A 21,226-nucleotide genomic window follows, 5' to 3' on the forward strand; every position below is an offset into this window, starting at 1 on the left:
TCTCTAGAAATGGATAATTGATTGTAAAATTTTTCTGGCAGAATATACAGCTTATCATCTAATTTTACAATTTTAGTCAGGTGAAAATCTCAAAGCTTTCAACCTCAAAAACATTTTTTTTTAAAATCATCTTTTTTGTCTGTGGGTACAACAACCCGTTCGCCCCACGAACAGGTGCCTTTGTACCCATGGACATATAAAAAAATAATATATAACTAGGTCTGACGAACTCAGTTATACTCAATACCTTTTCATAAGCCATTTTATGTTGAAATCCAAACATCCATTGAAAATAATCTTAAATAAAACATGCAATAGAAATTAAACTCTGAAAGTTAATCGAAGTATTTTTCCTTTTTTTTTAAAAACATATTCCTTAATCATCAACATCAGTGAACTCTTTAAAAAAGTTATTAGTCTTAAGAGAGTTAATGATGTTATGAATAATTAATATGTTTTTAAATAAAAAAATAACAAGATTCATGGTAGTATGACTCTATATGTACCTACATAATAACTTCAATTTATATGCAAATTAAAACCTTAACTAAAATTAACCTACTACAAAAAACTCAGTTTAGATTAAATCAACAAAAATCTAGAAAAGTCGACTTCAAGTGAAAACAGGTGGAATGGACTGTCTGAAGATCCTACAACAGGTGGGGGTTACTTCAACACTATATCTTCAAGTCCTACTTCAAATTCATCATTATTGTTAAAAGCAAATTCCGAACGTTGATGACAAGGCACCATTTTGAGGTACTTCACATTGTAAGAAGGCTCAAGTGTGACCCAAGAAGACTAAAAATTGCCGTCCGTGGGTACATATGGTTATGTGTCCTTGAGTATAAAGGTACGTCATTTTCGTTTTGCAAGCCAGTCACATCGACAGAACCACAGTTTTACAACATTAAAAATCAGAAGCAAAACCTATAAAATATAGGGAATCATGATACCTACAACAAAAATGAATAATACAATACAATGGATGAAAAAAAAAAAGAAATTGCTCATGTTATTTTTTACTTAGATCCTACTGAAACCGAAAAAATGTGATAGAATGATAGGTCTTAATGTTTGTTTGATAGGGTTGAAACTTTCTGGGGTATTGGAGAGGGCTGTGACACACGTTGAACCCCAATTAGGATCTCTATGACGATACCCGGAATTTCCCGACCAACGTCTGTAGGTACAACCCTCTGCGGGTACAGCAGCTTCTCCTATTTTATGTTGAATAAAATTGCTTTTTTTATTTTTTAAAAACAGTAAAAGTTCAGCTCTTTAAGTAAGAAACTGTAATGTATAGTTGAGAAATGCTTTAAAGCCAGTTTAACAGTATCTAAAAGAATTTGGCATGTTTCTAAAAAAATTGTATAAGTACATTTTTCTACAACGAGAAATTTGGATTTATGAAAGGAGTATTGGAACGCATCTCTCGCATAAGTCGGGACTCAACTGTACATCCAAAAAAAAAAACTTTCCCAATGTCGCACTCAAAGAGCCTATTGGTGGAAAATTATGTGACCATGTTAGCAGTATCTTGCCAGTCATATTTTCCAGAATTGAACGCAAATTTCCCATAGCTCATGTTTTCAAGTGGTATTTCAAAATTCTCTGAGACTTTCCCGTTTCCAAAGTGAGTGGCCACCCTGGAATGCAACTGGACAAAAACTCAACATTTATTAATTTGTAGCTAAAAACACTTACACGAAATTTTTTCATAAATATTTCAACATTTGGAAATTCTTCACTTTGGACTTGTTTGAATGCAGCTTTATACTGTACTAAAAGTTTGGAACAGGCAGCTGTGTACCTATGAGAAAAACGAAAATAAAACTAATCTTCTTAAACTATGATTAGTTTGTAGATCAGTGATCCACAACTTTTTTTACCTGAGGCTCACACCTCATGTTAAGATGAACCTCATAGGCAAAACACATATACAGTTTCAACACAATTGAATCTTCTCTAGATACCATTGGAAAACATAAAAAATGTAACGAAGAAAATTAAAGATCAAGAGTTGTTATTTTTGCTACATTGTTATTTTATGTTAAGTTTTCATTTGTTTTTTAGAAACGAATTTCTGACCATTTGACTTCAAACTTGAAAGTCATTCTTAATACTAAGTGAAAAAAAATGGTAGTTTTGGAAAATTACAGAATACAGTTCTCAATTCATAACGTTCAACACAACAAGGAATTACGTGGATCATTTATGAATAGTCCCAAATCATACCACCAGTACATACAATCTTCAAAGGCATTAAAGTGTGCAGCGGTGACAAATTCTAAAATTTTGTTATGTTCAATTGAAAATTTATCACCCAGCTTATCGAAATATAGCTTACTGTTCAAAATGTGAATAGTCATAAAGCTTGGTGAATTGAGAATCTGGTAGTGTAACACCCTTAAAATTGTATTACCCTCCAAAGTAAAATCTATTTGGATTACTTGCTCACAACAAGGACAATTCATTAGAATTTGAAAAAAAAAAAAAAAAAAAAGCTTCCAATATTTCTAATCAAGCTAGCTAATGACATAAATTATACTATCACGCAAAATTATTATACAAAATATGCAGCTTAAAAGATACTTTTCACGTTGTGGTATTTACTAGGAAAAAATTACATTTACAAAAAAAAAAAAATCACTTAGCGAAAAGATTTACATTGTAGTACACTAAAAAAATACAATGTGAGATGGTGTATCATGATCATTTAAGAAAAGGAAAAAACACAAAACATTTAACAACAACATAAAGCATTTAACAATGTAGCTAGTTTTTCCTAAAAGTTTTTTTTTAAATACTTTATCTAATGGTAAGAACCTACGCATACATACTCTTTAGGCGTAACACAATCCTTAATATAGGCTTTTTCTAAGCATTGGAGAGTGTTGATCACAGAATAAAGATCAGCCATGTTATCATACCTGCAATGAAATGCATAGCTTTACAATTTTTAGTGCTAATAAAAATGAGTACACTAGTGCAGTTATTAAAAATATATATTTAATTCAAACTATTCATTTATAAGAGATCTAAGACGTGTGAACAACTATTAGAGTCTTCAAAATAAAATTAAGTTATACCCATAAACAAATTTTAATATTGAGAAAAACTTACTTCAACAAATGATTTTAAAGCTATACAATGAAGTAACACAAAGCTATGTGCCATACATTAGGAATGGGCGATGTATGAATTTCTACATTGTGATACATCGTGATGTAGCAATGCATAAGTGTTTTTTTTTTTTAATTTAAACTTGCTTGCATGCCCATGCTACGCTGTTGTGATCAGCGAACAGATTTTTGAATGTTTTTTTTTTTTTTTAATGTTCAGGTAAATTTGATTTTGTTAGTTTTTTCTATATAGGGTTTTGTTTTCCCTTATTTCTTCAACGTTTGTTTTTGTTTTTATAGTTGAAGATAGTTTATTTAAGTAAATAATTTGATTTGTCGTATTATTCAATTGTGATTGTTCCTTATAACATTTTTATTATAGCATTGTTTATTTGGCGAAACACTTTAAATTGCAGGGGAAAAAACTCCCCCACATGAAAATGATAAATAAAAGTAGTAACAGTGGGAAAAACAAGATAAGGAATATTAGATACTTTTCTCTTTCTCGAGCTGTCCGATATAATTTAACTTCTTCATACAGTTCTGGTCGGTTTTCTAAAAGGAAAAAGACAGATTTAAGATAGTAGAAAGAAAATTAAAAAAAAAAAAAAAATAATAATTTGAATTTTGGCATCCTGAATTCAAATTATGTTTTTCGCAATCAGGAGTGTGTGTGTTTGTGTAGGCGCATGTGTGTGTATGTATGCATGTGTGTGCGTGCGTGTTGTATATTCAGTGCTGTGTGTGTACATGTGTGTGTGTGTGTGTAGGCGTTTGTGTGTGTGTAGGAGTGTGCGTTTTGTGTCTGTGTGCAGGCATGAGTGTGTAGGCGTGTGTGTGTAGGATATGGAAGCAACCTGCAGACGGTTTTCGCTAGAGGAGCAGCATCGTCAGGCGGCCGGTCGACACTGATGCTGCAGAGGGTGGCGGCGGGAACATAAAATCAAAGGACCTCAAAACAGTCAAATGAAAGCAATAAGCAATCGTTATTGCTCAAAAAAAAAAAAAAAAAACAGCTAAATTGATTCTGAAGTTAAGGTTACATAGATTGGTTAGCATACATTATTTTAACTTGTAGCTGTAACATAGTATATTAAAAATGACAATAGTAGATATAAATTTTAAGAATATGAGATGTTTTTGATACTTAATGTTATCAACAGACAAGACAGTAAAGCTGATGTTAACCAAGCCCAGACTAACCAAGTTCAGGATCAACCGAGGTACATTAGTTGAAAGAAAAATTGTTTCTAAAAATTATTTTCAGACTTCTTCAAGAAATTGTTAAACTGGAACATCTACTCTAAGCATGTATTGTACAAAATTCTATATTTTTATGCATTTGCATCTCTCTAACTTTGTTCATTTCCTATATGTACATAGGGTGGGCTGATTTTAACTTTTTAAATCAAAAACGTTCATGTAAAAATTTTTTTGGAAATCAAACTATATTTAAATCCCCTGCCAGCCCCTTAAAGGTATGCCAAATATGTAAAATTAAAAAAAAAAAATTTCTTTAAATTTCTTATGTACATATTTTTTAATCACCTATGGTGGGAAAAGAAGTGTATTGACATTTTAACGCTCTTTAAAAAACGTTTTTTGACGATTAAAAAGTTTATTTAGATTCCCTGCCAGGTTCCTAAAGTTTCTCCAAACATGTAAAAATTGACATTGAAAAAAAAAATCTAATTTTTTTTTATATATAATATTTTTAACTGCCTGTGGTGTAAAAACATTGAATAGTACGGCCTTGTGTTTTTTTGATCAAAATCATTATTATATCATATTATACTTAAAGCCTTTGCCTGGCCTTTGAAATTTCCTGTTTTTCTTAGCTCTTCTTTCTGCTTAGTTTTGACTGTCAGTGACAGATTGGTGCGATTGTGCAGAATATACTGATGCATTGAAGCTATTTTCATCACCCCCCCCCCCCCACCGGTTTCATAAACCTGCCCGTTTTTGGCATTTATCCAAATAAATATGAACTGTATAGAAATCAATAAGAGCTGGATTCAAGTGATATGTTCTGGAAATTGACCATAATCAATGTCCACCAAACAATCAAGTAAGCTATTAGTCCAGTCATATTAGGGGTTTCACCTTCGAATGTGAGATAAGAAGCTGTAAATTCGTATATAACTTTATTTTGACATTCTAAATACTATCTCAAAAGTATCATACAATCTCGTGTCCGTGTCTTTAGTTATTCAAGGTTAAAAGTCACAAAAATCCGTTTTTTGCAAATATCTCGTTTCCTATAAGCTTAATGTTATAAATATATATTTTTTAAATATTGTAGAGAATAAAATTCTCTAAAAGTTTTGTATCAAACACTTTTGGGTAGCATTAACCAATTTTGAGATATAGGTCGAAGAGCTAACGCATTTTCAGCTTAATCCGTTAACCGTTATATGCCGTTAAAATTCTGTATCTGGATATCTTCAAAAATTTTATAATTATGGATGATTTACATTTTGTATTATTCATTACAACATATTTATTATTTTTCATTAAACAAATATATTATTTGTTTAATAACACTTACCAATTTGTGTAATTAAAAAACTGTTTATACATTTTGTTTGCAATCAGGGGTCTGTCCAGGATTTTTCACAGGGTCCGTTTTTTGTGAAAAATCAAATAATTTTGTGAAAAAAGAATTAATTTTGTGAAAAATCAAAAAATTGTTAAAACGAAATTTTAGAATTTAGAGATGGCACAAACTGCATCAATTAAACTTAAAGTTGAGTGTTTTCCTCTTCTATGGCGAGAAAATCATTCTGGATTTTTTTTCTGATATTTGGCGGGGGGGGGGGGGGGCATCGCTCTTTCAAGTATGAATATTTATCTACCATTCTGCATTATGTTAAATTTTATACTAGATATATTTCTGTACAATATTTAAAATAATTGTAACAAAAATATAAATAAATAAAACAAAATTCAGAATAGGGTTCAGCATTCAACTTTTTGACCCAAGACACTCTTAAAAAGTGCATAATTTCGTTTAAAACTTATAAATTCCGTGATTTTAACAAAAATAAAAAGATATTTCAATTGTTTACCTCTTAACAAAGCGTAATAATCATCAAAAATTCGAAAAATCGAATTCCCATAGCGGATGCAAAGAGATCGCAATTCTCAAAGTGAAGGCATCAAAAGTATAAAAACGGCTTGTAAAGGAAATATTTTTGATAAAATTATTTTAAAATTGCATTTTAGAGTCCTATGATAACATATCATTAATATCTGTGGACACAGTTGACCCCCCCCCCCCCCCCAAAAAAAAAATAATAAAATAAAATAAACCATCTATTCAGCATTTTAATTTTTGACTCATAACAGAAAATGGAATTTTGCTTTAAAAACTTGAAATGAGAGTTCTAACAGAAATAAAGAGACTTTTCATTTATTTGAATCCTAATAAAGCGAAGTTAGCCTGAAAAAAGAACAAAATATGATTCTCATATCGGATGTTAAAAGATTGCATTTTTCAAAATGTAGACATCTAAAGAAAAAAAAAAAACTGTAATTAAAAGAGTTTATTTAAAGTTAATCATCCTTGTTAGCATCGAAAAATCAAAATCTATATAATTTTCTCCTAAAATAACAATTAAACATCGCACCACACCGTAAAAACGCAAATATTGACAAGCCGACAAAATGATGAGAATATTTTCTAATCAAGTCATTATAAAGGTTCAACGCCAGACGCTAAGCGGTGATAGTTTTGAAGTTGGTAACCCTATCTGAAGCGATCATATTTTTTCCTCACCCTTACTATCCCTTTGCAGTTCTAAGTTCATTTCGCAGATACATATATATTATTATTGTTTATTAAATCATGAGCGGGGGGGGGGGGGGAGTGCTTACCAATGCCTTTTCAGGAAAGTTTACAACAACACCGCTGCTAATCAGGTGTGATAAAACAAACAACCATTATATTTATTTGGCAGTAGCAATTATTTATCGCTTGCAAGAGCATCGCAAGAGTGCCGATTTTTTTTTTTTTTTTCAAAATTAGCCGATTTTGTATAGGCTGATCCCTCTAATTTGACTTAAAAGAAGGTTCCAAAAATGATCGGTTTATACACAGAAAGGGGCGGATCTAGAAGGGGGCCATGGCCCCTCCCAAAGCCTTGTGGTTGAATTAATTTTTTTTAAGGAAAAAAAAGAAAAAAAATGAGATGATATGAGAAGATAACAAAATTTAACGCATGTATTTTACTGAAAAAGAAGTATAGGCCTTAATTGAGAGATAAATTATATCCCTATCCTCAAAACAAATCTTTTTTTTTCTAAAATTTTTCTCCATCTTTTACGTCATTTCTTGATTCCAAGTGTCTACAGACACTTGGACGATCTCTAAATGCTGCGGTTCTCAGAGTATACCTATTGTTCACATGACCAAAGAGAGCCTAAATTTTCTTTTTTATGGCTTTAATTTCGAAACTAGGAAGAGAACCCCCTTTTTCCCATGCCCTTTCACAAATGCCTTGATATGTAGCAAAAAATTGCATTTTAAGTCTTTTATTTGGAAAAAATGTCAACGGAAACTGGCTTATCCAGCTCTTAACACTTAACTTGCTTAAAAGCAACTTAAATGAATTTTTTTGGGACTTCAATTAGAAATGAGTTTTGATAGGACCCCCCCTCCCCTCCCTAGTTTATATCGTGATGATATTTTTAAAAGGAGGTTTTTTGAAGGAGCTCACGAATCTTCCATCCCTTTCTAAAATATGTATAAATATAGTTAAAAATCGAATTTTTAGAGCCTCAAAGGCAAAATATTTCCAGGAAGGAAGGATTCTAAGCACCTCCACACTTCCTTTAATGTAAGCAAACATTACCTAAAGGTGCATTTTTAGGCTGGACAGCTGAAGAGCTAGAAGAGCACTCCTCCTCTTCTAACTTCTCAATGTATAATGACAGAATATTTTAGTTTCTAAGCTTTATTTTCAAAAAGTATTTTAGGGCCAGCCCCCGAAACCTGACCTTTCTCCGTACATCATCAAAAATAGACAAAATGCGTTTTTAGTTTCCTAATTTTCAAAAATTACTCGGAGATTTAAAATTTTGAAACATTTTCGAGGGAGATTCCTAAATCCACCCCTCTCGCCTAACGTCTCGATACCCCCGAAAATTGAGTTTTTAAGGCTTCATTTTAATAAAATTTCCCAATTTTCCAATAGGCAGAGTAGGCAGCTGCCTAAGGCGGCAAACTTTTCAGGGGGCGGCAAATTTGCTATCATAATACACATTTTTTGAATTAAATTGTTATTCTTGAAATTAAAATATTAGCATTCTTTCATTTTCCACAGAGACAATTTTTTCTTGTAATTTAATAATGATTACTTTCCCACATCTTATGAAAGTCAAATGTTTTTCAATCATGGTATTTGCGGAATCGTCAGCAAAATTTGCCGAATAAAAAATTTTTGTGGGCGATCACAGTGATCATTTCAACAGGGTGCCTCAGAATGTGAAACACCATCATTTCTTCATAAGTTTGACAGTTTGAATCTGGGAAACACTTTTTTACGTTTTTTTGAGTCAAAGATATTTTGCTTCTTTTAGGGGGGGGGGAGGGGGTGGCAGATTTCAAATTTGCCTAGGGGCGGCATGGAGCTAAATTCGGCCCTGGGGAGTTTGTTCAAAAATTTCGGATGGCCCCTCCCAAAACAATCGGCTGGATCCGCCACTGTACACAGAAATATGCATTATTTTGCTTTCAAATTTGCTCTTTCAATAAACAATTTGACAGATCCGATCTTGTTTATCAGAATTTTGTGAAGGGTCCGTTTTGTTTGATCGGGATTTTGTGAAAGGTCCGTTTTGTTTGATCGGGATTTTGTGAAAGGTCCGTTTTGGTTGATCGGATTTTTGTGAAGGGTCCGTTAACGGACCCAAATATCCTCTGGCCAGACCCCTGGCAATACAATTGTTTTTTACATTTTACCGTTTTTGAGATAGAGAGCAGAGAGCGCACAGCCCTCATGGTGATGATGGCTGGTTTAATACTATGACAACTTGTTTAAAATTAAATGAAATAAAGTTAACACGCTCTGAAAAAGTTTTACTAATTTCAATTTTCAACAAATCTTTGAAGATTAACGACTGCAGACTATCTGTAGATCCATTGCTACTCTTTCAAAGAATAACTGGTTAGCAAGCAGTTTTTGGGAAAAAAAACCTTGAGGAATATCTTCATTATGAACTAAGCCCAAATCCAACACCTTTATTTAACAATGGTGGAATCTGAAAAACCATGAAATCGACGTTATATGATAGTAAGACACCTGTCATCACGTCGTTTAGAGCAAGGATGATACGTTTTCGATTATTTTAGATATATACGTAAGATATTTTCAAACACATTGTGGTTCAAGAATTGTTGTTGTATTTGACGGTTACTCGGACTATGATAAAAATATAAAAGCAATGAAACAGCTAAGAAGGTCTGCTGTTCTTTCAAAAACCATATGAAGTTTGTTTCGACGAAAAAAATGATTGTACCAACTAGCCAAGAGAATTTTTTAACACAAAAATTATTAATATGCTTATTGAGAAATCAGAAGCTGTTGATATCACTACAAAACAGGCCAGAGGTGATGCAGATGTTCTTATCATTGAAACAGCTTTTCAAGAATCAAAATGTCAAAAGACCGCCGTCGTAATAGGGGATGATATAGATTTATTTGTTATTTTAATTGGGCGTACTCAGTCACATAACAAGAAGTTTGGTACAGATGTAATATACCCCCCCCCCCCCCCATTTGGCGACATTCGATTTTTTTGCACAAAATTAAAATATTTTTCTTGCCAATGAGGCGATAATTTTTTATGCATGGCATCCCTGGCCAAACTAACCTCTGTTTAGCAACCCGAAGGCAGTCTTACAGATCTGTTCAAACTTGTTTACTTGGGTTGTTTGAGTTTCACGCAGGAGAGATACGTGGTGTTGTTTCGTGCAATATACCTTACAGGAATGCTTATTTTGTGTTAGTTTAAATTCAGTAGTTGTGTTTTGAAGTAAAAACATTAGAAAATGCCAGTTTCTTCAAACTTGAAGGTTAATTAAAAGTAAACCTTAACGTGGTGTGCATCTGTAACGTGCCATTGTCATATGATGTATTGTTTTAGACTGAGTGTGAATATTTATACCATATAAAAAGGTAAGTTCTTTATTTTAGAATTCAAAAAAAACCTCTCACTTCCAAAATTCTTTGTTTTTACAAATCCTTGAGGGGTTCTTGTAGTTTTTAACTTTATTTTTACTGTATGTAATTAATTTTACAGAAATAGTACGGTTATTTTGTTCTAAAAGTTAATTCTTATCGATGCCAACGAATTATTTAGACATTCTATTAACATGCCTCCTTTAGGTACTGAATTTTATGTTAACAAGTGAAAGTTCTTTCGGTTGTACTCTTAAAAATGCTGAATTTTATTAATAAATCTGCACAATAATGGTGCATATTTCACACTTAAAACTGTTTCATTATTGTACACTGAACGGAAGGAGCCACCCTTGGGTGTCTCCATGAAAATATACATAACTGTGACCATACTCCGACTGTAATGTATATTAACAGTCGGAGGGATAGCGGAGCGAGGTCCTGGCGAGCCAGAGGTCTCATAGTACTTTCGTAATGAGACCGAGGCAGGGCCGGCGAGCCGAGGTCTCATTACGAAAGTACTATGAGACCGAGGGCTCGTATCCCGGAGAAATGATGAAAAAAAATTAATGCATTAATTTCGACTTGTAATTAATACAATAATTTATTTCATTGTATTTTAATATGTTTACAAAAAACCTCGGCCCTGTACATTTTTGAAGCATATATTCGTGATGTTTTTTGTTGTGCTTTTATGTTGTTTTTTATATATATTGTGTTCTGAAGTGCTTTGATCATGTTTTTTTATCTGATTTTTTCCTGTTGGCGCTAAAAAAAGCATTGCTAAGAACGATGTATGACATATGTCGTCATACATCGTTTTCTTGGCGCCAACAGGAAAAAGTCGCCAAGGGTGGGGTATATCACATCAGTTCCAGAAGTTTTCTGTTAAAAAGTTGGAAAAAGAAGCATTGAAACTGAATTACACTCCTCCAAAAGCTTTGATAAATATCCTGGCTTAAAAAAAAACATATCTTATTTCTGCACGCATTTAGTGGCTGTGACATAATGTTGGCGCTGTTTAAGAAGTGAAAAAAACTTTCACTAAAATGCTAAAGAAACTTCCCAATTTGGATCAACTAGATCAAGTATTTCAACAAAAAACTGCCCTCCTGCACAAACATTACATTAAAATTTAGTCCACATCTTGTTTGCAATATATGCTCTAAAATCAGAGGAGAGTATCGATCACTTTCGTCACACAATTCGTCAAGTCAACAAAGCTCAATAAACCTGTGCAGTTATCCACCCTTCCACCAAAAAGTGCAGCTGCTCATCAACATATTAATCGTGTAGGATATTGTTGAATTCAAACTTGGTTAGGGAACAATTTAGATCCCCAGAAATGGGGATGATACTGCAGAATGAATTCCTGAAACTGATTACATCGATATTACCACCAGCTCCAGATGAATTACTCAATACAATATTTTGCAACTGTAAGAATAGTTGTGGTTCACACAGTGGATGCAAGAAATCAGCGTTGCAATGTTCTTCAGCTTGTGGTCAGTGTAATGGGAAAGCAGGCTTCAATGCTTCACCGTATCAGAGTAATCTTCATGAAGATAGTACCTTTGACCCCGAAGTTCTTGAAGACCTGGAGACAAATTTTGTTGACGAGGAAACTAATGATAATGAATCAGAAATTTTCCAGCCACCAGAAAACGACAATGAAAAAAAAGAAAGTTAAGACTCATATTCGTCATTTTTAGTTTTTGTAAACCCTCCTTGTTTCCCTATTTGTTAATTCAATTGTAATAATTTTTTTAAACAGCATTTTAAAAATATATACAATACAAATTTACTTCTTTAAATTTTTTCTGACTTGAAGAGTGTAATGAGTATATGTCAGAATATTATTAAACTGTAATGAGAATATTTCACTCTTTTCTTTTTTAATTACACAAATAGGCAAGTGTTATTAAACAAATAATATATTTGATTAATGAGAAATAATAAATATGGTGTAATACGTAACAAAAAATGTAAATCATCCATAATAAAATTTTTGAAGGTGTACAGACTTTAAACGGGTTTACGGGGTTTATGGGGACTAACGGTTGACCTTGAATTATGCTGAAAATGAGTAAGCGCTGAGCGCTCTTCAACCTCTATCTCAAAATCGGTTAATGGTACAAAAAAATGTTTTGCACAAAAGTTGAAGAGAATTTTATGCTCTACAATATTTAAAATATATGTGTATAACATTAAACCTGTAGAAAACGAGATATTTGCAAAAAACTGATTTTTGTGACCTTTGACCTTGAATATCTAAAGACCCGAACACAAGATTTTATGAGACTTTTTAGACAGTATTTAGAATGTCAAAATAAAGGTATAAACGAATTTACAGCTTCTTATCTTGCATTCCAAGGTTGACCCATTTTTTTGGCTAAAATGACTGGACTATATCTCATACAAGGTGATTTACAACAGCAGATTGTTTTGTTTATGGTACAAAAGAACCATCATATGAAATAGAGGCTCGACTATTGTTGAATATATTGTAAAAGTGTATGTAAAAGTTTGGTTTCACACTAAACTGAGTCTTCATGCACAGCCGGTGCACAGCATCTTTGGAAAGTTGTCCACTACTCAAGATATCTTAGTGATAATCTGAAATTATCACTAAGTTGATCATGTTATTCAAAAGGAAGTTATTATGGTCATCCAATAAACCTGCTGATTACCATGAGCGACGACACACTATCCTCTGAAGAAATTAGGCCACAGAACAATCCTGAAGACCCTAACTTGAAACTGTTGGTGGTTTTGTTATTTCACCTTTCAAACAAAAGACTGTATAGAATTGATCAAGTGGTAAAATTGTGTACTCAAGGATCCTCCACTGTCCAAACAGATACCTAATGCGAAGCTAGAGAAAATGGATAAAACAAGTGACGCTATTAAAAGAGAGTATTGGAATTTTCACAAGAGGTCGAAACAGTAATTAAGTTAGTGGAAGAAGCATCTTCATCTATTTGTGGAGCAACAAGCTATGGAGAAAAAAAAAACTGTGCATAGAAGGGCACTATGGTGGAGTTCAGATGCAGCCGCCTCCTCGAGTCGAATTCTAAAATATTTTCCCCAATTTCCGGAAAACAAGCGAAGAGCTACTGTAAAACTGACGGCACGCAGGCGGCGCATCAATAGTTCTCCCGTGCTTTCATCTTTTGCACTTTAGTTTTAATTCAAAAGAATTATGTAGTGTTATTATAGGGGGAAAAAAGTAAAAATGGCTTAAATTTAGAAAAAATGAAATTGCTTGGCAAAAGTTTTTGCTTTTTAAAAGATCAAAATTTTTGAACGGGGGGGGGGGGGGGGGGGGGGGGGGCGGGACTTAAATATTGTATGAAAAAAGAATTTCTTCATGAGCAAAAAATCTTGCTGGGCAACCATTTTCACTAGATGATTTTTGAGTGTGTGTGTGAATATGTGTAAGAAATTTTAAAAATGGGAAATAAATGTCAATTTTTACATATTTAGCCAAAACTTAAAGACCTGTCCGTTGCTCTAAATATCTTTTGATTACCCACACTTTTTTCAAAAGAACATTAGATGTCAGTACACAACTTTTCCCACCATAGCAGGGTTGGCTTTCTGACGGCAGAAACTTGTTTTTGCTGTGCCAGTGGTAGAAACTGGCAAAAACTTAAAAGCATCTTTAATTACTTAAGTGATCGCTAAAAGATATTCGTTTAAGTAAACTAAAAAATTAAACTTCATTTCATTATTTAAAAAAATAAAATCCTATGCTAATGCCCTTGATTTAGTTCGAGAAGGGAACTTTTCAATTGCAGATGCTCGTAATGTTTGGATTAATCTAACAAAGGAAGAAAAATCATATAGGTGCTCAGGAAAGAGGAGCGACATACAAAATTAAAAGGCATTTCTGATTTTAATTTGCTCACTTATATGCTTCATCTAAATTGTTTGTGATCGAAATTATCACGTGCTTCAAGGAGAAAATGCCAGAATTTTACTTGGCAATATTAACATAGATTTTGTACCTAATGCCATAGCTTTGCAAAACAAACTAGCCCTATCTCTCGAAACTTATTTTTCCAGTTGAATTTCTCCGACTACCATAGTTACTTCATGGTGGACCAGTTAAAAAAAAATATACAATAGATGAAAGTTTCACGAACATTGCTTGTTCCTTCATGCATTGCCTGCTAGCTCTTCTGTTGCAGGAATATTCTAAAGTTTCTCATTTGTACTTATTAGATTCAGAAACTGTTTAGATTTTAGAAACCACCTTTTATAAGAAGCAACTGCAGGGTCCAAACAATATAACATTTGATTTTGAATTGTGGTAATATTGTAATTAAATTGTGCTTTTAATGATATTTTTTTTTCCATGCACTTCCTATTGCATGTCAATAACTTAATTTTTTTTCATTTTCCAAGTTTTTGCCAGTTTCTGCCACAAATGTGGCAGAAAGTGGTTTTTGCCATGCTGGTTTTAATCGGTTTCTACCAGTGGTTTTAACTGCCTTGGCAGAAACTTGCCAACCCTGCACCATAGGAGATTGAAAAATTTTTACATACGAAATTTTTAAATGTTTTTTTTTTTAAATGTCACTTTTTACACATTTTGCGAAACTTCAAAGGGCTGGCCATGGATCTAAATATAATTTGATTTCCAAAAACATTTTTGCCCGAAGATTTGAAGCCAATACACAACTTATAGCAACACAGGCGATTTGGATTTTTAAAAAAAGTTAAAATCGATCCACCCTAATGTACAGTAAATGCCTTTTTCACATAACATTTTTGACAACATTAACTTTTTCATCAATTTTTTCACGTTTTCTCTCGACTTGAACACAGTTCGTATTTTTCGAATTTTCGACTATAGTATTCTGGGTCCACATAACCTTTGACAATTGAGGCTCCTGCAGTAATATCTGTTCATGTTTTGATGTCTACTTATGCTGGACACTGAAATAAAGTTTCAAAATAGCTACTGTGTATTGTCAATCTTGTTAAATCAAAACAAGAAAACTTAGATGGGCTCGAAAATTATATTGCTTGACATGTTTAGGGCATGTAAAAATTCTAATCGTGCATGAATTTTTTTATCCCTACTTACCGGGAGGGCATTTAATTGCTCATTTAAAATATTTCTTCCTAAAACTTTATTGTTTTGTATTTTATTGAAAAATGTACCAGAGCTCAAAATTTATCTCAAACGGTACCGCTAAAATCATATTTGGACAAACATAAAATCATTAGACAACATATAAAGCTGTTTTAAAATATATTTTGTTCCATTAGTGTTAAAAGACAAATTCAAATGTTTCAGTTAATCAGGGGTCTGTCCAGGATTTTTCACAGGGTCCGTTTTTTGTGAAAAATCGAATAATTTTGTGAAAAATGAATTAATTTTGTGAAAAATCAAAAAATTTTGCAAAAAAAAAAAAAATTTTTTTGTCAAAGCAAAATTTTAGAATTTAGAGATGGCACAAACGGCATCAATTAAATTTAAAGTTGAGTGTTTTCCTCTTCTACGCCGAGAAAATCTTTCTGGATTTTTTTTCTGATATTTGGCCGGGGGGGGGGGGGGCATCGTTGTTTCAAGTATCAATATTTATCTACCATTCTACATTATGTGTAAATTAAACTAGATATATTTCTGTACAGTACTTAAAATAATTGTAACAAAAATATGAATAAATAAAATAAAATTCAGAATAGGGTTCAGCATTCAACTTTTTGACCCAAAGACACTCTTAAAATCACAGAATTTCGTTTTAAAACTTATAAATTCCGTGATTTTAACAAAAATAAAAAGATATTTCAATTGTTTACCTCTTAACAAAGCGTAATAATCATCAAAATTTCGTAAAATCGGATTCAAATAGCGGATGCAAAGAGATCGCAATTCTCAAAGTGAAGGCATCAAAAGTATAAAAACGGCTTGTAAAAGAAATGTTTTTGATAAAATTATTTTAAAATTGCATTTTAGAGTCCTATGATAAACATATCATTAATATCTGTGGACACAGTTGACCCAAAAAATAATAAAATAAACCATCTATTCAGCTTTTAATTTTTGACTCATAACAGAAAATGAAATTTTGCTTTAAAAACTTGAAATGAGAGTTCTAACAGAAATAAAGAGACTTTTCATTTATTTGAATCCTAATAAAGCGAAGTTAGCTTGAAAAAAGAACAAAATATGATTCTCATATCGGATGTTAAAAGATTACATTTTTCAAAATGTAGACATCTGAAGAAAAAAACGGTAATTAAAAGAGTTTATTTAAAGTTAATCATCCTTGTTAGCATCGAAAAATCAAAACCAATATAATTTTCTCCAAAAATAACAATTAAACATCGCACCGCACCTTAAAAACGCAAATATTGACAAGCTGGCAAAATGATGAGAATATTTTCTAATCAAGTCATTATAAAGGTTCAATGCCAGACCCTAAGTGGTGATAATTTTGAAGTTGGTAACCCTATCTGAAGCGATCATATTTTTTCCTCATCCTTACTATTCCTTTGCAGTTCTAAGTTCATTTCGCAGATATATATTATTATTGTTTATTAAATCATGAGCGGAGAAAAGTGCTTACCAATGCCTTTTCAGAAAAGTTTACAACACCACCGCTAATTAGCTGTCATAAAACAAACAACCATTATATTTATTTGGCTTTGGCAATCATTTATCGCTTGCAAGAGCATCGCAAGAGTGCCGATTTATTTATTTATTTTTTTTCAAAATTAGCCGATTTTGTATAAGCTGATTCCTCTAATTTGACTTAAAAAAAGGTTCCAAAAATTATCGGTTTATACACAGAAATATGCGTTATTTTGCTTTCAGATTTGCACTTTCAATAAACAATTTGTGACAGATCCGATCTTGTTTATCAGAATTTTGTGAAGGGTCCGTTTTGTTTGATCGAGATTTTGTGAAAGGTCCGTCTTGTTTGATCGGGATTTTGTGAAAGGTCCGTTTTGGTTGATCGGATTTTTGTGAAGGGTCCGTTAACGGACCCAAATATCCTCTGGCCAGACCCCTGTTAATATACAATAGATAAAACTGTGACAGTAAATATTTCATTTAGGGATGTATTTTTTAGATAAACATGCCCTAATGGCATGTAAAATTTTAAAGATTTTTCTAGCCCTGAAACATATTGAGATTCCAAATGAGTCGCATCAGAAAACAAGAACTTTCAATGTCCCGCAACTATAAGTGGCTATATTTAAAAAGAGGATTGTCCTGCTCAAAATGGGACGTATGGCCACCTTACCCATGATAGGATACTTGCAAACAGTGGCACAGCTAAGGGGGTAAAAACAACTCCACATGACCTAACACAGTAGTTTTTATATGCATGTAAGAACTGTTTAGGGGTGGAGGGAAACCCAGGATCTGTCTGTTCTAGGGCATGCTAATCCTGAATACAATTTTAAAGAAAAGCCATAAAGGACTATGTTCTCTCTCTGTCAAAATAAAGAAACGAAACAGCACTTTGGTTTAATAAGTAACAAGTTAAAATACAGTAATTATAAAATCAAGTTCGTTGGGTTATCAACAAATATTTATACAACTAAAACATTATGCACATTTTAAGCGAAGACATTCCATACCATAAATTTTAAACTTTAAACAAGAAACATTTTTGCATCAAGGCATTATCTTTGTAGTATTTACCTTGCTGATTCATATTGAGGAATGAAATATTTCACTAGACGCTAGAACACAAGGAAATCATTCAAAAAATTTCAAATATAATTTATAAATTTATGGATGAAACGAAAAAATATCAGATTCCACCAAAAGAAGTTACTACAACAACAAACATGACATCATTTGAAAACTCTATACTACAACTTTCACTTTTAATTATATATCTTCCAAAATGATGCATAGGAAATTATTAAAGAAACAAAAATCCATTTATTATAGTTAATAAAACGCGGAATCCTATTTCAGCTATAAGTTTCTTGCAAAATACGGTTTCGGTATGGATTTTGGTTTGAACTGAAATGAAATAAGGAGTATTTATGTTTGCAGACAAACGACTAAAACTGCAGTGATATATCCCTGACGTCACAAAAAGCAGGAACTGTATTGGTTGCTTATGTCACCGGTTAGCAAGAAAGTCAAAGCAGAACCACTCATAATTGTGTATTTCGTTACCCAGGCAGTTTTGCTCCACCTATTTTAATGACGTCTAAAGAAAATTCTTGCAAAAATAGTCATCACATGCGAAAAACGTGTTTATCGGTCATCTTATTTATATTTAAACATTTCTTTTGAATTTGTGATGTAGCCCTGGTTTTATCAGGTGAGAAGATCGTTTATTTTCACAAGAACTGATTTTTTTATCGTTTATAATCTATCAGTTTCTCGATTTTCTTCTCATTATTTTCTTGTTCCAATCTAAGATTTTTCCACGCTGCTGCTGAGTATGGTTTAAATGGATTGTAGTAGTCCGGGTATTTATTGCAGTGGAGGGTTGGACATTTTCCAGCTGATTTTATTTATATTGCTTTAGGATAACTTCTTGAATCGTAATTTTAAGTAGGACTAAATTTGCTTGCGAGCTCACAGTAGCTCGGCCGGCTAGGGTCGTGGTGGCCTGATCGGTAAGTGTTCGGACTTGTGACCCTGAGGATCCCGGGTTCGACTTTATCCGGTAGAAGATAAACCGGCTTAATTAATGGGGGACATAAAATATGCTCATGGTCATAAAGCCCTCCAAGTGAAACAATTTAATCTGGGGGTGCTGAACCAGGGATTGCTCGGTTTCTGATCTGGATCAAAAAGTCAGAGCTCACTTCAGGGTCCCATTCATCTGGTTAAACCACAAATAGTGGTAGGTACAGGGGACCCTGGAGTGAAAAGTAGTGTGGCTCATGTAATTGTATTTGATTTTGTGTGAATTATTATACACTAGCTGCGTTGCCCGGCTTTGCCCGATCTACCTTGAAAAAAGCCCATTGCATCAAGTGAAGTAAGTATATTCAAAAACCAGGATTAAATGAAAGAACAAAAACCATCATGAAAAATTTTCTCACCAAACAATGGCGACAGATACTAAAATACTTTTACGAAATTGAAATAAAATGAGAAAGATGGATTTAAAAGGCAAAACCATGGAAACACAATAAAATAAGTTTAAGAATTGAAAATGAGAAAGATGGAAATAAACAATGGATTCAAAAAGCGTTATCGTCGAAATGCAAAATAAAATGGGAACTGATGTGATATACCCCACCCTTGGCGACTTTTTCCTGTTGGCGCCAAGAAAACGATGTATGACGACATATGTCATACATCGTTCTTAGCGATGCTTTTTTAGCGCCAACAGGAAAAAATCAGATAAGAAAACATGATCAAAGCACTTCAGAACACAATATATATATAAAAACAACATAAAAGCACAACAAAAAGCATCACAAATATATGCTTCAAAAATGTACAGGGCCGGGGTTTTTTGTAAACATATTAAAATACAATGAAATAAATTATTGTATTAATTACAAGTCGAAATTAATGCATTAATTTTTTTTTCATCATTTCTCCGGGGGCCCTCGGTCTCATAGTACTTTCGTAATGAGACCTCGGCTCGCCGGCCCTGCCTCGGTCTCATTACGAAAGTACTATGAGACCTCTGGCTCGCCAGGATCCCTCCGACTGTTAATATACATTATAGTCGGAGTATGATCACAGTTATGTATACTACAAGAACCCCTCAAGGATTTGTAAAAACAAAGAATTTTGGAAGTGAGAGGTTTTTTTTGAATTCTAAAATAAAGAACTTACCTTTTTATATGGTACAAATATTCACACTCAGTCTAAAACAATACATCATATGACAATGGCACGTTACAGATACACACCCTTTAACTTTTAATTAACCTTCAAGTTTGAAGAAACTGGCATTTTCTAATGTTTTTACTTCAAAACACAACTACTGAATTTAAACTAACACAAAATAAGCATTCCTGTAAGGTATATTGCACGAAACAACACCACGTCGTAAAATCCCCCTAAGAGCGGAACATATGTGCACCTACCTCCACGGACACACGTGCGAGAAGAATTAGTTCACATCTGTACTTCCCAGGTATATTCTGCAGGGTTACTAGGGCTACCGGAAAAAGTTTTATCGCCAACGTTGGCGATTTTCGAAATGAGCTAAAAATTCTATCCTCGCCAAGGGGGGGGGGGGTATATCACATTTGTACCATATTTTCTAATCAAGTCATTATAAAGGTTCAACGCCAGACGCTAAGTGGTGATAATTTTGAAGTTGGTAACCCTATCTGAAGCGATCATATTTTTTCCCCACCCTTACTATCCTTTTGCAGTTCTAAGTTCATTTCTCAGAAATATATTATTATTGTTTATTAAATCATGAGGGGGGGAGAGAAAAGTGCTTACCAATGCCTTTTCAGAAAAGTTTACAACACCCACCGCTGCTAATTAGCTGTGATAAAACAAACAAACAACCATTATATTTATTTGGCAGTAGCAATTATTTATCGCTTGCAGGTGCGCAAGAGTGCTGTGTGCCGATTTTTTTCTTCCAAAATTAGCCGATTTTGTATAAGCTGATCCTTCTAATTTGACTTCAAAAAAGGTTCCAAAAATTATCGGTTTATACACAGAAATATGCATTATTTCGCTTTCAGATTTGCTCTTTCAATAAACAATTTGTGAAAGATCCAATCTTGTTTATCAGAATTTTGTGAAGGGTCCGTTTTGTTTGATTGGGATTTTGTGAAAGGTCTGTTTTGTTTGATCGGGATTTTGTGAAAGGTCCGTTTTGGTTGATTGGATTTTTGTGAAGGGTCCGTTAACGGACCCAAATATCCTCTGGCCAGACCCCTGAAGAAGCACCTTTAAATCCTTGTGAGTGGATTGTATCCTTGAAAGTATGCACTTACAAATCT

The 21,226-nt window shown here is 33.1% G+C and overlaps 2 protein-coding genes across 2 annotated transcripts in view; one reads left to right on the forward strand and one right to left on the reverse strand.

Moving 5' to 3' along the window:
- LOC129233360 (vacuolar protein sorting-associated protein 28 homolog) overlaps nucleotides 1–18,114 on the reverse strand; it is a 32,491-nt gene extending 14,377 nt beyond the window's left edge. The window contains exons 1-4 of the mRNA XM_054867400.1: nucleotides 17,976–18,114; nucleotides 3,620–3,680; nucleotides 2,844–2,933; nucleotides 1,708–1,813 (exon numbers count right to left, since the gene is read on the reverse strand). Coding sequence (XP_054723375.1) covers nucleotides 1,708–1,813; nucleotides 2,844–2,933; nucleotides 3,620–3,680; nucleotides 17,976–17,988 — 270 coding nt within the window. The 5' untranslated portion in view covers nucleotides 17,989–18,114. The remainder of the gene's footprint in view (nucleotides 1–1,707; nucleotides 1,814–2,843; nucleotides 2,934–3,619; nucleotides 3,681–17,975) is intronic.
- Nucleotides 18,115–18,516: 402 nt separating this feature from the next.
- The window catches only part of LOC129233361 (ATP-dependent RNA helicase DDX24-like), a 40,198-nt gene continuing 37,488 nt past the window's right edge, over nucleotides 18,517–21,226 (forward strand). Inside the window, exon 1 of the mRNA XM_054867401.1 lies at nucleotides 18,517–18,612. The gene's annotated coding sequence lies outside the window, so the exon portion shown is untranslated. The remainder of the gene's footprint in view (nucleotides 18,613–21,226) is intronic.

This window comes from Uloborus diversus, unplaced genomic scaffold (genome assembly GCF_026930045.1).
Source record: "Uloborus diversus isolate 005 unplaced genomic scaffold, Udiv.v.3.1 scaffold_359, whole genome shotgun sequence".
NCBI classification, from domain to species: domain Eukaryota; kingdom Metazoa; phylum Arthropoda; class Arachnida; order Araneae; family Uloboridae; genus Uloborus; species Uloborus diversus.